The sequence below is a fragment of the Coturnix japonica genome, chromosome 2, assembly GCF_054131305.1.
Source record: "Coturnix japonica strain WE chromosome 2, WE-NBRP24, whole genome shotgun sequence".
In the NCBI taxonomy this organism is placed as follows: domain Eukaryota; kingdom Metazoa; phylum Chordata; class Aves; order Galliformes; family Phasianidae; genus Coturnix; species Coturnix japonica.
Genome location: NC_140664.1, coordinates 64,790,606 through 64,804,419, shown reverse-complemented (window position 1 = coordinate 64,804,419; position 13,814 = coordinate 64,790,606). Strand labels below are relative to the sequence as shown.

The window sequence follows — 13,814 nt, the reverse complement described above, 5'->3', positions numbered from 1 at the left end:
TGCATGTGGTTGGGATGAGCAGCAGGGAGGAGAGCTGGAGGAAAAAGGGACATCAGGTGACCTTGCCAGAGTTTAAATCTCCTCTCTGAACACAAAGTCTTTTGGGATACGTAGTTCCTCTTCCCTTTCCAGACAGGTGCTCAGAACAGGAGCATTATTAATGCTTTTATTCCCAGTGTACTACATGATGTTATGATGTGGAATACCAATAACCAAAAATCATAAAACCATGACAGGCCTACATGGGATCTGCAGATCTTTCTGCCCTACTACTCAAGGAACTGGGCCAAACCAGCCCATAAACAGTGGACAGTTGCACACTCCCCAGCCAGAGCTACTGCTTTAGCTTGGTGTCAAGTGCTCAACATTCTGCTTTGAAGGCTGGTTGGAATGACCCTAGTTATAGGGTCATGATGCTCTCTTGGTATTTCTCTGACAAAAGAAAATCCCCAGGCCCCCTTGTACCTTGAGATCAGTTGCTCCAGTTCTGTCTGGTCTGGCTCTGAAGCAGGTGTTCTCAACTCATTGAGTTGAGACTTTTCATTGCTGTGAGGCAGCTGGCAGTATCTGTACTGTCCAGGTAACTTCTAGCAGCCTTCTTTAAGAATATTTTCTTCAGATTACCACGTAATGATAAATAAACAAACAGAAAAACCTTACAGACTATAAAACATTTTGAAGGTGTTCGTTTTGCTTCTTTTATGATTGTAGGTCACTCTAGATGGTGGCCTTGCCTTTTAAAACTTTTTTAAATTTTTTTTTTTTAAACTTGCTATCCTCTCTACAATAAAACAGGAAATCAAGGACTCTGCTTAAAGCAAAATTTGTAAAGTGGTTACATGAATCCTAAGCAATGGTTATATTTCCACAAAACAACCTCATAATAATAATCTCTTAATTTTTCTTTAAGTAAGAAAGAAACCGATCCCAAATTGTAAGGTTAATATCCAGAACTATTATGTGGTATATGTACATAAACACACTGAGATATATGTGGCATCTAGCATGTGAAGATGAACAGCAATGACAGAAATTCAAAAAATCTACTCTCTTTGTCATTTGTTCCCTGTCAAATATACTTTATGTCAGCTCTATGGATTTTGCAATTTTTTATCCATGTCATTTATACTGCTTTGGTTACTGATAATTTGATTCAACTGTTTATTAATGGTTTGTTCTCGTAATTTTTACTTTTTGACAAATACATCTATGATATTTGGTATTATTTTTCTATTATGGTTGTATAAGCATGACTTTTAGACTGTGGGAGAAGATAAGGAGGTGCTCAAAATTTGTTTTGTAGGGATATTCTGTAACTTATGCAAAGTGACTCCTTGTACTTTTTTCTCACCAATTAATTCTTCTAAAATATAGACAATATTTTAGAAATACCTGAATGATTTAGTGCAGAGAAGAAAAGTGAGGCTCTAGCTTGCAAACCATTTCCCATTTCTGTGTCAAATGACTGTTAATAAGAATAAAAAAAAAAAAATAAAAAAAATCATCCCCGTTAGTGCCTAAAGTGTTAAAGCATTTGGTCATCAAATACATCAAATAAAATGTCTTGTTTCCAGTGTTGTGTATGCATAGACCAGTCAGATAATTGTTTTCCAAAGGTCCTGACCTATGTTGGTAAGAAAGGAGCAGCCTCTTAATCCTTGTGCTGTGGGCCGGTTACTCACAGGCAGTGATGGCTCAAAGGAGAGTTTTCCCTTCTAGAGAAATAGTCAAGACACAATGCAAAGCTGAAACCACTCTGAAAAGTATGAAATTTCTGTGTGGACTGTTTGTATGTAAAAGCTTTGGTTTCTACTCCTTTCTACTTGACTACTCCTGTTGGCAATGCTAAACCTTAGTAGGGGTATTCCCATACCATATATATCCATGGAAATGAAGGTTTTTCAGTGCCTACCAGAGTAGGATGTATCTTAGTAGGGACTTCAAAATATTTAACTTATCCTGTTTATTGCCTTCTGGAAGCTAAACCAGAGTCAGCTGTTTAAACCTCTTTGCATGTTTCTGTTCACTATGTACATATCAGCCATGAACACAGAAAGAGAAAAGAGCAACACCGAAGTAGTACTGTATCTCTGAGTGGAATAGCCACTGAGGGCATGAATTTTAGTCCTTCATCTTTATTGGATTTACCTTGTAAAGTGGTTGCTATCTTGTACTGATGAAAGAAAAGGTAAACACTCTACATATTATCTCTAAAAGCAATTTAAATTGATCTTTCAGGTACCTATGAAAGCCTTTCATTTAAAGGTCAGTTTAAGACAGTGACAGAGGGCTAGCTCTTCCTTTAATGTCTGAGTTCATCACATGGGCTAAATGTTGTTATCTATATGAAACCCCATTTTCTCCCCAGACTAACCAATGACTTTCTGGAAACAAAACTTTCTATGTGCAGTAGGGACTGAAGTAGACAGTACTAGCATAAACAAGACATCCAGACCCACACTGTGTGCATCACCCCATAGTTAGGGGGAAATTGTTTACCAGCTATTATTTCTGCAGATGAGGGAAGAAGTGACTATAAAACAACAACCAATAATGTTAATTTGTGCTGGTTTTTACATCATCAAATGCAATGCTGGATATACTTCTTCACACTAACGAGGCTGGGTTTTAAAGAAGCCTACTGGTAACTGAAAAATTCAGAGCCATATGAACCCCTGAACAGTTTGAAATTCCTGTTCTTTCCTTTTCATACGTAGAAGTCTTTTCCACTCCATTGTAATCTTTGACTGTTAGAGCTAGAAACTAAGGGTGCTGTTCTTTCATCTTCTTATCCTTTCTATAATTTTAATAAGAATAAGACTTAGTCATAAGATCTAACTAATGGTAAGACATGAGGTCCATTTTCTCGGAGTTTACTGTGATGCGATAAACTGAATTTTGTGGATGAGTGTGCCTGAACTGTTCTTGCTACAAACAGCAGTCTGAAAGTCCCAGCAAGAGGGTGAGAGACATGTTCCAGACACCAAAATGGTAAGCTGTTAAAAGAGGAGCATATTTCCTTGGATCATTTACAATTGGCTTCCACAATTAGGCAGTTCACCCCACACCACATTTGAAAACAAAAAAAAGAAAAAAAAAAAAAAGAAGAGTTTGCTTAGCTGCTTTTGTCTCTGCTTTTTGTCCTGGGATATTTCAGAAATATCACTGTTATTCATCATTATAATTAATATTGTTGCTAAGGACGATGAGAATACTTTTCAGGTTTCAGAGCCTCTACTGTTTTGTTAGAGTATGAGGGACAGGACTTCAGGACTTCACTCAGTTTTATTGACAGCTCAAGGGTCACACAAAATAACAAATCTAGGTAAGCTGCCGCCGCTGAAGGCCTGGGTGCATGCGTCAGCCTGGAAAGGTTGTGACTCCTCTGCCTGGGTACCTGTGTCAGCACGAACATTGCAGCTGTTTGTTCCAACAGACAGACTCCCCTTACTCAGAATAGAAGGAGAGCAGGCTGCCTGCCACACTGTCCGAGTCCTCCATGCACTGCTATGCAACTGGCTCTGTCATGCTCTGTTTGCCCATTTTATCTGCCATGCTCCCTTGCACCTATCTAAAGAACCAGTCTACTTTGTATGAACACTATCACAAAGAACCAGCTTAATTTAGTTGTATATTGTATGGTGTTCTCTTGACAGGAAAGTATACCTTGAAACCCTTTACCTAGGCATCTCCTAAACTTTTTAGGTCAAGTTCCTCTCCCAGTAAATTTGTTTGCAGTGTTGCCTGTACTTCCCCCCCCCCTATATCTAAATCTACGTTGTGTTTTCATACCAGAAAATTTGAGTATTCTGGTTCTAGGAAGAGACTCTTTGTTTTTCTATCTTAAGGGTGCAAGATATTACTTATTGCTAGTTTTCCCACTTTAGGAGAAGTTGTAAGTTTTAGAAGGTTTACAGTATCTGCCACTGGAAGATGGTCACTGCAGGAGACAAATCTGCGATGAGATGAGGGGATGGAAGCACAAGGCAGTCAGAAGAGGACATGAAGAGCTAGGAAGGGACAAAAGGATGAAATGGAGGGCAACAAAGACGATTCAAAAGGCAGCAATGTTAAGAAGCAGGAAGGAAAGATTCTTCCTTCTTCATCCCTTCCTGCACCCTTCCATCCCTCCCTCCCTCCCTTCTTTTCTTTCTTTCATCCTAAGAGAAACAAAGTATTTTTTTTAATTTTATTTTTTTAATAAATATGATTTTAAGGAAAACTAATAACATTCCTCAGATGTGAGACAATGAGTCACTGAACTATGACAAAAATTTAACCTTCTTTTCTAATAAATGGTTAGACAAAGTAGCAGAACTTTGAAAGGTGACAAAAGCTATGACTGCAAACTAAGCCAAGGGATGGTGATTAATGCCTTGTGACCTCAGGCTCTTCAATTTCAAAGCTCTCTTTCAGAGGAGAAGGGGATTTGAAATGTTTTGTCACACTTCCTAGAGTTTTACCTTGTGGCTTGCTGAAACTAAATGCAGATAGATATACTTACTCCCTGACTGGTATCTTCTACAAATCTTCTTTGTACTCATTTCAGGGTGGACAGGTAGGACTGATGTAGCTTAAGTGCTGTGAGACCACATGCACCAGTAATGACAGAACGATGGCAACCAGGAGCTGATATGACATTCTGCAGGATTAGCAAACCTGTTAGGACTGGGTGCAGTAGAATAACAACAACAACAATAACAATAAAATTGATACATTAGGCACCAACATGGCTGTATGACAACTAAGCAGCAGATCTGCAGTTTTCTAGGGGGAAGACCATTTTAGGTGGGTCCCAATATCTGGGCCTAGATCTGATTTTTGATTACATTTGAAAATGATAGCCAGTAGCTTCAACTGGTCCAGCTCTTGTAAGATTCTGCTAAGTTCAGTCTATGTTTGTTCATTTTTTTTTTTCCTACTAAGTCCAAAATGTTTTAATACCCACTGCAGCCTACTGCAATGACAGAGATGAGGAAGTCTGTAGACTTGAATGTATTATATACTCTATGGAGTACAGATCAGTGACACTACCTATATTATTTATTACTCATTTGACTATAGGAATGAAAGTATGTTGCGATTTGGAGAAAAAAGTTTTCATGTTTCCTACTTCTACCCTAAAACTGTTCATCTAGGATCAGCAAAGATGTACTCAGTTACCCGTTACATATAAGTTTGAAGTATGTTAAATATGCATGTTAAATATTTTCTTTCTTCAACCTGTTCTGCTATAGCAGCATGCCAGTGGAGTAGAGCACTCCCAGTTCTGTCAACAGGAGCATTACTGTTGCTTCAGTGGGAACAAGGTTGAGCTCATAAATCCAGGGTGAAAACATTTTTGTATCTTCCCTGTGTTCTTGGTAGTGTTTTTGTTCTCCATCCAACTACCTGCTTAGTCACTATCAGCAGGTAGATTGTGCAATATCCATTCAGAAATAAGTGTACTAAAAACAATTCCCTAGGTCAAGGTCACAGCATAGTTCCTAAAGGAAAAACACTGATTTAAAAAACTACTCCCAGGGGGAAGGCTGTTTTCAATTTGCAAACATAATCAGTGTTGCATTTGAAAGCCACAAGAGCAAGGCTCAAGAGTATATCACAACTCTGATTCATTTCCAGTCTTGCAAAAAAGGTCAGTTTTTTAAATATGATAACCTCCAAGACACTGTTTTGAAAAAACATTAACTTCTCATTAATTAGGTGTCTGTAGTCTTAAATCTTTTCCAGTCTCACCACCTACAGCTAATACAAAGGCCTATTTTAAAGTGCTGTTGGACTTCACAGCTACCAGTAAAGGTTTCTGTACACTGAGCTGTTATTGCAACATAAATATGCATAAATGAACTTTGCACCTGATGCAATTCACTACATAAGTAGTAATTCACCATCGTTGCTGCTGGAGGATGAGCATTAAACCAGATTAAAACAGCACACTACTATGGCCTCTCAAAGTAAATTTATGTATTGCAGCAAAAAGCCAACCTAACTATCATTAAACTACTTGGGAGACTGCTAGAGAAACAAACGAAAGCGCAAGCCTTGTAAACAAAAAGCTTTTATTCTTTTTCCTCCAGTACATATATGTGTAGCACAATAACAACAACTATCTGAAGTTCCAATTTCCTTAACATCTTGGCTTTTAAAAATTAGAGACAACTCTTTCTTTGGTAACATCATTCACAAAGGAACAACATGTAGTTTATTACTAAATAGATCTGGTTGAAATCCCTTAGTATTCTTACCTATAATTAACAATTATACTGTTGTAGATAATGCATCAAATACATTTCAACAACACCATGAAATATGAATTAATTCTACACACATCATGGAAAGCTATCAGCAATAGTGTGAATTTTCAAAATTAATGAGGATTTATTCTGAGATAAGCAATATAAAGTAGTGTGTTTCTTTATAAACATTCCACAGAGAGGAAATAATAGCAGTTTCCAACATCTTGAAAGCCCCCCGTTTTATCTGTCTGATACAGCTGCAGGACTTGTAAAGACACAGTCAAAGTCAATTCTATGTTACCACTCCAGGCAATTAGTTTGCCCCCACTGAGGAAAGACTCCAGGATTTTACTACCACTGACTAGTTTCATAAGTTTGGCTGGGAGCAGACTTGCTCCCTGGAAAACTCTCTCACTGTTTACCACCTCCTGAACCTTAGAAAGCTTTGTCCTGCCCTTGGATAAGACTTTTTAACATCCATATTCCCTAGATTCTTCTTGTATTTCAGCTAACCTGAAATAAGGACTGAGCAAGATTTTCTCACCAATTGCATGGACTGCTAGCCCACCAAGGACTGAATCTTCTTTCAGACAGCCTTCAATGATTTCCGTAATGGATAAATCAACCTAAGAGTAAGGCATCCAGAGGCATGACAGCTGAAACTGAGTTTTGACAGAAGACTGACATCAAGTATCAGAGGGGCCTTTGAAGATGGGAAGGAATGCAGCAGTGAAAATCAGGCATAGAAGACTTATGTTTTATAAGGAAGGTGCCACTGGAGGCCAGATTGGAGATGATATTAAATGGAGACATTTGAAGACATGAAAACAGGTTCAGGAAGGAGGAAAGGGTGACTTTGAAGTGTAGTTCAGAGAATGAAAAACAGCAGCAAGATCAAGACTTTCTGCGACCAGGCCAAGAAGCCTGAGAAAGGAACAAGAGTAATTGGCTGTCTAGGATGGTACAAATAAACAAGAGACAGATCTGGGTCACTTGGATTAAGTGTTGAGTAATGTGGCCGGACTAATCTATGCTTTTCCTAGGGGTAGAGGAAGGTTTTATTTTATCCTTGCACTTGCCTTATCTTAGTTCAGCCCCCTGCACAAATCACAGAAGCTGATAATGTCCCTGATGAACATAAACCCAAAGGAAATAGAAGCACTTCTTCAACAAGACCATTTCTTTTCTGCTTCAGAGCAGCTTGGGTTCTACATTCAGACAGTATTTCAGCTACTGGAGGAACCTGTGGAACTGAGACAATCTATGTAAAACAAACACACAAATACGAGAATTAAACATCAAACCAAGTGAGTATGCTTTGACAGGCAACCTGAGGGGCAGTATCACCCCTTGAACTTGCTACCACAGAAAGTTGCACCTGAGGACCATGCTGTTCCCCTGAGCAACTCTGGAGAGTTTAATGTCAGGAATTATTAGTGAAAACATCCCATCTCCACTTAAATCTTACAGGATGCTGCAAAACCACAACTCTGCTCTTGTATTTTTGTGCATCTAATGGTTGGCATAGACCATAGTTCTACTTGTCTATAGTTTAGGACAGAAGAAAAGTTCCAGTGAGTGCAAAGGAAAAAGCAATTGGTTCCCTTGCATCTTTCTATAGCTTGCAACTTAATCTGAACAGGATCTCTCCCCTTTAGAGCAATTCAATAGTACGGAAAAACAGATTGCTGCCTTCAAAACCAGTACAGTGAGATAAGCACCTGTACTAGAACCACATCAGAACAGGGATGAGTGGTAAGTCTGTTGTGGGTCCCTGTCACTGACACCCGACTGATAATATAGAAGTGATCTGCCTAAAGATGTTATATGCAACAGAAAGAATTAACACAAACATTATACTACTGGGATTACTTTGACAAGTGTTTTGACAAGTGCTTCACAAACAGCTGCTTTAAGCTAAAATGTCAACATCCACCCCAGCATCTTGAGAAAGGGACAAAAAAAACCAAACAAACAACAAAAACCAGCATACTTTCAAAACACCAAGTGAAGCAGTAATGATCTCAGATGTGACTGCATAGCATGCTTAAAATACAAGCCAGAGCAAAGTCAGAACCAATCTTCAAATCTGATAGTAATCTCTAAAGATTGGACTCCCAACCTGGTGCCTCTCACTATTTCCTCATCTCCCCAGCTAACAGTAAAAACAATTCTGATTGCATGTTTTTATTACTGTTTAGATGAGGAGACTCTTCACTGACAAACCAGGATGTTTCATGTGGCCACTAGGACTTTGTCACTTCAGGAACATCAGCAACCCTAGAAGATTTGAATGCTACACAAACAATTGTGGTAAGTGGTAGCTGTGGCTGGATGAAGAATGATTTTTACTTAACTCTCTCCCTTCCTTTATTCTAGGCATTTAGCTATGAAAGATAAACATTTTCTTTCACAAAGAAGCAGTAGCTGACATCTTAATAATAAGAGACAAGAAGAAACCCAGAATTCAAGAACTAACCCACTAACTTCAGTAGGGAATAGGAAGTCCAACAGGCACTGCAGATTAGTCAGATGTGCACTTTATTGGAATCTGCTACTCACAAAATAAGCACGAAGCGCGTTATTTTCAAACATGCTTAATCAAGCTTCTTCAATTGTTAATTCATGTTTAGTTGCTTCCTCAATGTTTTTAAGTTGGCGAAGCACCCATTCTCTTTGTTTCTTTCTCTGTTATAGAAAAAGAAATAGTCAGTCTGACCTGTTTAGACTTCATATGCCTTAAAAAAAGGAAGAAAAACAAACAACCCCACACAGCTAGATTTGGGCTCAACATTTTAATTTGTTTTAAGCTAAGAAGCTTTAACTCTCAGAGTGGGCAGATACTCCTGAGCTTTCAATATACTTGTGAACAATATAGAGAAGGAAAAAAATAAATAATAAAACCCAGAAATAAATCCAAGAAAACAGATCTTGATGGTTTCCACACTAACATGACAGCCTTTAGACTCTAAATCCATTGCCTTATTTTCCTTCTTGTGGACTTTCCACAGAGTCCATGCTGATAATTAAAGCTGCAGGAAGCTGAGATCTCTGATTTTAATCTCCATATTAATCAAACTAGACCACCTGTATAAGGACTACTAATCTAAGCTTTCCCCAGGATACCTCACACTAAGTGAAGGATTGTACACAAAACCAACATTAGCAATGATTCTTTCTATAAAGCATTTTGATTTCAATTAAACATGCCAAGCGGTAGATTGTTTCTTTTTTTTTTTTTTTCCTTTTTTTCATTTTAGTTAAATCTGAAACAAAGAAATTGAAGAATTTTTCCAGTTTAAGCCACTAATCTATTCCCATTTTTAAGTTCCTCATACAGAGGAAAAAAAAAAAAGCAAAACACACAAAAACTACTTCTACAGTAGCATTCATATATTGACATGCAAGTACAGAAACTAAATTAAATACCAGGTCAGTAATCTACATCTAGTCTAGTTAGGGGTAGTTTCACAGAATCTAAGTAGTTATGACCCAGTTCATACTGATACATTCTTACTGATAAAGTTGTAGAGATGTTGTATAACCAGAATGTTCCTCTATTACTAGAAGTATGTGTAAACACAGTATTAGCACAAAATTATATGTTATTTCACAGTATATGGAGAATATAATTACCACAATAGCTTTATCAATTTTCTTCTTTTTCAACACTGGAGGATCTTTTATTCCTGGTATTCCAAAAAACTGTGAAGATCCACTCATGGGAGTTACTGCAGACTTTTCAGACGCTTCTGTGGGAGTTTGAGTTTCCACACTTGAGACAGCCTTCTCAGTTGCCTCTTCATTTGATTCATCAGATGCCAACACAGTGGAAAGTCGTCTTCTAGAATACACAACTCGAGAACTTTGGCTTATCTCTCTGCTGGAATCTTGCAAGTCAAATACTGATGAAAACCTCTTTGGAGACATATAAGGGAAGTATGTTTCAACACTTGCTAGTGATGGTTGAGCTACTGATCTTCCTAGAGTTGATTTTGGCACTGGGGATACATAAGATCTCTTACTGATATCTTGGTCCTTAACTGACCAATTCATTGGACCTGAGGGAGACAGTGTTTTTCTTGAGAACGTTGAGTTCACTGGAGTGCTGTGTTTCACCAGTTTCCTTTTTAGAGATCTTTTAACATTTGGAATAGAATCTTCTTCCTCTGACATCTGGAAGTCAGGTTTGCTGTCTTAAAATAGAAAGAAAACCATGTCATTGCTCCTATACTATACGATACCATGCAAAGTGTTCAATTGCAAGGAAAAAAAAAAAGCAAACATGAAAATAGGAGCACTCTCTACACATTAATTTTACCTATTATACAGATGAATATTCTTAAAGGATTTAAGAGATTAGAAGGCACTTATTCTTGTCTGAGCCTTCTGCATATGCAGCTCCACATCGGCTGAAACTTAAGCAATCCTATTAGCTGTAACTTCATTATGATAGTTGTTTTTCCTTCAGCATAAGCAGATATGATTAGGAGTTACAGTTACTGAAACTGCAGAAGACAATGGTAACTGTGGCAGGCCAAAAAGAATCAAACAGCATAGTGAAATGAAAGCACACTGGAGTAGCATAGAGATTCTAGTTTCAAGCAAGAATCTGTCTTACTCTAATTACCATTGTTACTCCTATTTGAGCAACTATTTTTACAAAAGCTTCTAATTCCCTCCTATTTACTCACAATTTTGTAGAAAGTCTTGTTACTTCTGAACTTTGATCCTAAAACATTCTGTACAGTTAAGTTTACGACAATGGCAAGATTGCTTTTTCATTGGCTACTTTCCTACTTCTACAGCCACATCAATAGAAACGAACTCATCTCCTTAAATCTGGAGAAGCCTGAGATAAAAACACCTTATATTATTTATATATATTATATATATATATATAATTATTATATAACTATATAAATATATTTATTATATATTTAACATTATTCTAATAATTGCTGAACTGTGTGGTTTCATAAGGCAATTCAGATATTTTATACAGGCTGATTGTGTAAAAGAGCAACAGATTTTCAGTACTTATGTTCTGAGACCTCTATATAAAAGATCACATATGGCAGTTGAGTAAGGTGGACTTCTATGAGGTTAAAGGCATCAGCTCTCCACTTATTGCAAATGTTTTGCACCTGTGTAGAGCCTATAAACTTGGTAGTGCTATACCCACTTCATGTTTCTAGAGAACACAAGATGGAAAACAGGGAAACTTCAATAGGTATGTATCTTTTTCTTCCTTAGAAAGAGGAAGAAATAGAAAACCTTTATCACTTAATCTGAATAGCCATTTCTCCTCTCACTTTTGAATGCTGCCAGCTTTCATGACTGACTATAAACAGCCCTGAGCTGATGTTGGTTTTTCCCTTCCCAGTTCAGCCACATAAGCTTCCCTTAGTCTTAGAAGCTTAAGGGTGGTAAGTTTATATGAATAAACTAGAAATAGAAATCAGTATAATAAGTTTGCAACTCCTCAAATCCCCTCCCCGGTATTACTATAGTTTATGATGCTTTCCCCTTACTCATTAAATAATGAGTAATTAAAAACTTTTATTTGTACTTTTAAAGACAGATTTAAGATTATTTCCAACCAAAACTTCTCAGAAGAACAAAACCCTTCTCCATACTTTAGACACAATTGTAAGAAACACTTTTTCCTCCAGTTGTATTAAAAACACCACTTTACGACACCCAGAAAAGGAGGGGGGAAGCCTAAAAACAACAGAAAAATTAAAACAATTAAGAATGACAGAATCCACAACAAAGGAACACATCTTCAGCAAAAGAAAACAACCTCACCAGTGGTATTAGGATCCATCTGAGATCTTCAACAACTCCTTTTCAGGTGATCTAATTAAATCTGCCTGGGTTCTTATAGTCCCAGTAACATCCCAGCATTCTTTGCTGCAGAGACTCCCCAGGTGATAAATCTGGCTTTGTTTGTTTGTTTGTTTGTTTTTGGTTTGTTTGTTTGTTTGTTTGTTTTAGGTGTTTCACTAGTGCTGCTGAATGCAAAAAAATGAAAAAATGCTGAATAGTAGTCTAAGATGGAGTAGTAATAGAAAAACAGGCTATCCAAATTATCTATGTGCTAAATTTATTGCTGTTTAGACTCTGCTGCTTGTTACCTACTTCAGTGATAATAAATCTAGTGATTTATTGGCTTCAAGTAATTGTTTATGGCATGTTGAAGATGTTACAAAATGGATGTTTGTTTATGGACATCTATCTGTTTCCATTCAGATTTTATTTTCTCTGTTTTTATTACCTGGAAAAAAGGGGAAAAAAAAAAAAAGGTAGGAAAAAAAAAGTTAAATCTTCAATGAAAAATTCTTCTTTTAAGAAAGTATAGGTAGTGAGAATGCACTGAATATTGTTTTGCTGCAGTGTGAATTTCACAGTGTTTGCAACAACATTTCTGAAGGTTACAGCATTTTATACTGAAGAATTTTGTTTCAAATTGTCAGCTCTTAGATGAGAATTGTTGTTGGTATGAAATGCTGAGTTTCAAGTGGAGGACCATAATTTTTGTTGACAAAAAATGTAGCTGGACTGAACCAGCCCAACAGAAGCTCTATTGAAGTTTGTGGAAGATGGGAGTAAACAGCTGGTACCACAACACTGTAGAGCAAGAAGAGATGTGGAGGAATGCTTGCACAGATATTGGGGTACCCTTTTTGACATAGCATGAATTGTGGAGCTTTAAAATCTAGATTGATGAGACAGACCCAATTTCAGGGTTGTTCTTTTTTTTTTTTTTTTTTTTTTTGTATGATCTGAGATTGAAGTATGCACCTCAATAGGAGGTTAAAGGTCTGATCTTGCCAGGAGTTGAACTTGTGGTTGCAGGGAATCTGAGCATTTCAAACCTAATCATAAACTACTCTAGCTTGCTGTATTAATACTTGCACTGTGAATAGAGAGTTGGAGCTACCAGTTCAATATTTAGGAATAACAGTCTGTCGATACATGGGGTATGTTTCTAGGTTTAAATTATCTGCCCCTAAGGAACTGAAAGAGAGCTTGAGAAATTGAGGCACTTTAGAATCACATGGATTGCATAAGTAAACTTTCTGAAAATAAATAGCTGGTCCAGGTGAAGCTATTTATTTCTTGAACCCCCAGGGGAGGTTCCTACAGGAATATTTTGAGAACTAAACATAGAATTATTTGAGTTATTTGTGGCTGAGTAAAAGAAAAAGAAATATCTTGGTCCCCTATAAACATAGAAGAGGCTAGACCAGCCCTTACCTCGTTTTGGCTATTAGTAGTTAGTTATAAAACTAGTGGCCTTGTGGCTTCATGGACAGACCCAGAAGGTCATCCATACTGTATCTTGCAGAGCTCAGCAAGGCAGTTCTTTATATAGCACAGAGCAGTGATGTTTTAACATAGTGTGGCAATGTTTGCCCTGTCCTGTATAAGTGGGACATCCTACTGCCCATCCCAGCAAGGGTGGGACACAAACAATGTTGTGCAGCGTGAACCTACACAAGAAGCTTTATGGCAGGTCTGAGTAATTTATCAAGATGTAACGTGCATTACCATGGGACACTTTTTTTCCCC

General features: G+C 37.4%; 1 protein-coding gene across 1 annotated transcript; it reads right to left on the bottom strand.

Annotated features, from left to right (window-relative positions):
* Nucleotides 1-6,354: 6,354 nt before the first annotated feature.
* On the bottom strand, nt 6,355-12,141 carry CCDC201 (coiled-coil domain containing 201). Its single transcript, XM_015854885.3, has 3 exons — nt 12,048-12,141; nt 9,873-10,432; nt 6,355-8,924 (listed from the first exon to the last, which is right to left on the bottom strand). The coding sequence occupies exons 1-3, from the start codon at nt 12,064-12,066 to the stop codon at nt 8,838-8,840; spliced, it is 666 nt and encodes a 221-aa protein (XP_015710371.2). The 5' UTR covers nt 12,067-12,141; the 3' UTR covers nt 6,355-8,837.
* Nucleotides 12,142-13,814: the final 1,673 nt, after the last annotated feature.

Bases quoted from the DNA above. Each gene is read 5' to 3' on its own strand.
- CCDC201 (XM_015854885.3), bottom strand. The intron at 8,925-9,872 runs GTAATTATATTC...TTTCTATAACAG, and splicing joins AAATTGATAAAGCTATTGTG to AGAAAGAAACAAAGAGAATG.